Raw genomic sequence first — 794 nt, 5'->3', positions numbered from 1 at the left:
CTTGCTTGAGGTATTAGGCTGATTTAGATTTTGAAGACTTTGTATTGCACATACAAAAGTGATACTCTTTGTTCTTTGACTTTCTTACAGGTACATTGTATAATTAATCTGTTAAATTTTTTTCTCATATCTTGTCCAGGAGGGTCTGGTTCCCTTGATGAGTGCACGATTGTTTTCTGATCTCAGTGAGAAGGTTCGTAAGGTTCTGGAATCCTACTTTGGTCTGGAATCACCCCTATATATCTCCAGCTCAAACCTGGTCTGCCGATCTGCCATCGGTAAACTGACTTTTTATTAGAGAAATCCGTGTTATTTTTGCATCTTGAACACAGACCTATTTAGTTCTTAAGCAAGCATGTGTTGGTCTCTTTCATACCAGAGAAACAGGAAGAGCACACTGACTGTCTGCTTATCTCAGAACTCAACAACTGTATCACAGAGGTGTCAGCATACAGCGATCAAGGCTACAGGTTTGCTGCTTGAGGAACCAGTGAAGCATCATGGTTATTAAGTTTATAGTGTTTTCACTAATGCATTCTGTTTTGCTTTGTAGTGCCATTTTGTATCTCAATGACGACTTTGAAGGGGGAGATTTTATCTTCACTGAATCGGATGCCAAAAGTGTCTCTGTAAGATTTCTAAATGTTTCACATTATTTTTACTCAAACTAGTGAGCTGTGTAGAGGAGTAACTAAGTAAAATCAGATTCCAAGTATTTTCATTACTTGGAATCTGTATCTGTCATTGGGAAGTCTGATTCATTTTAGCAAATCAGTTTGTTCAAACAGTTCATT

General features: G+C 37.7%; 1 protein-coding gene across 1 annotated transcript; it reads left to right on the top strand.

Annotated features, from left to right (window-relative positions):
• Nucleotides 1–139: 139 nt before the first annotated feature.
• Nucleotides 140–629, top strand: LOC107581007 (prolyl 3-hydroxylase 2-like; the record flags this gene model as incomplete). The annotated part of the gene is made up of 3 exons (XM_016266603.1): nucleotides 140–278; nucleotides 380–470; nucleotides 554–629. Coding segments are annotated over 3 exons (306 nt in total), but the record flags the coding sequence as incomplete, so codon positions are not given.
• Between the last annotated feature and the right edge of the window lie 165 nt (nucleotides 630–794).

Source organism: Sinocyclocheilus grahami, unplaced genomic scaffold, assembly GCF_001515645.1.
Source record: "Sinocyclocheilus grahami isolate Dianchi unplaced genomic scaffold, SAMN03320097.WGS_v1.1 scaffold63039.1, whole genome shotgun sequence".
Classification (NCBI taxonomy): Eukaryota; Metazoa; Chordata; class Actinopteri; order Cypriniformes; family Cyprinidae; genus Sinocyclocheilus; species Sinocyclocheilus grahami.
The sequence above is the reverse complement of the archived record's forward strand: the minus strand, read 5'-3'. Positions and strand labels throughout refer to the sequence as shown.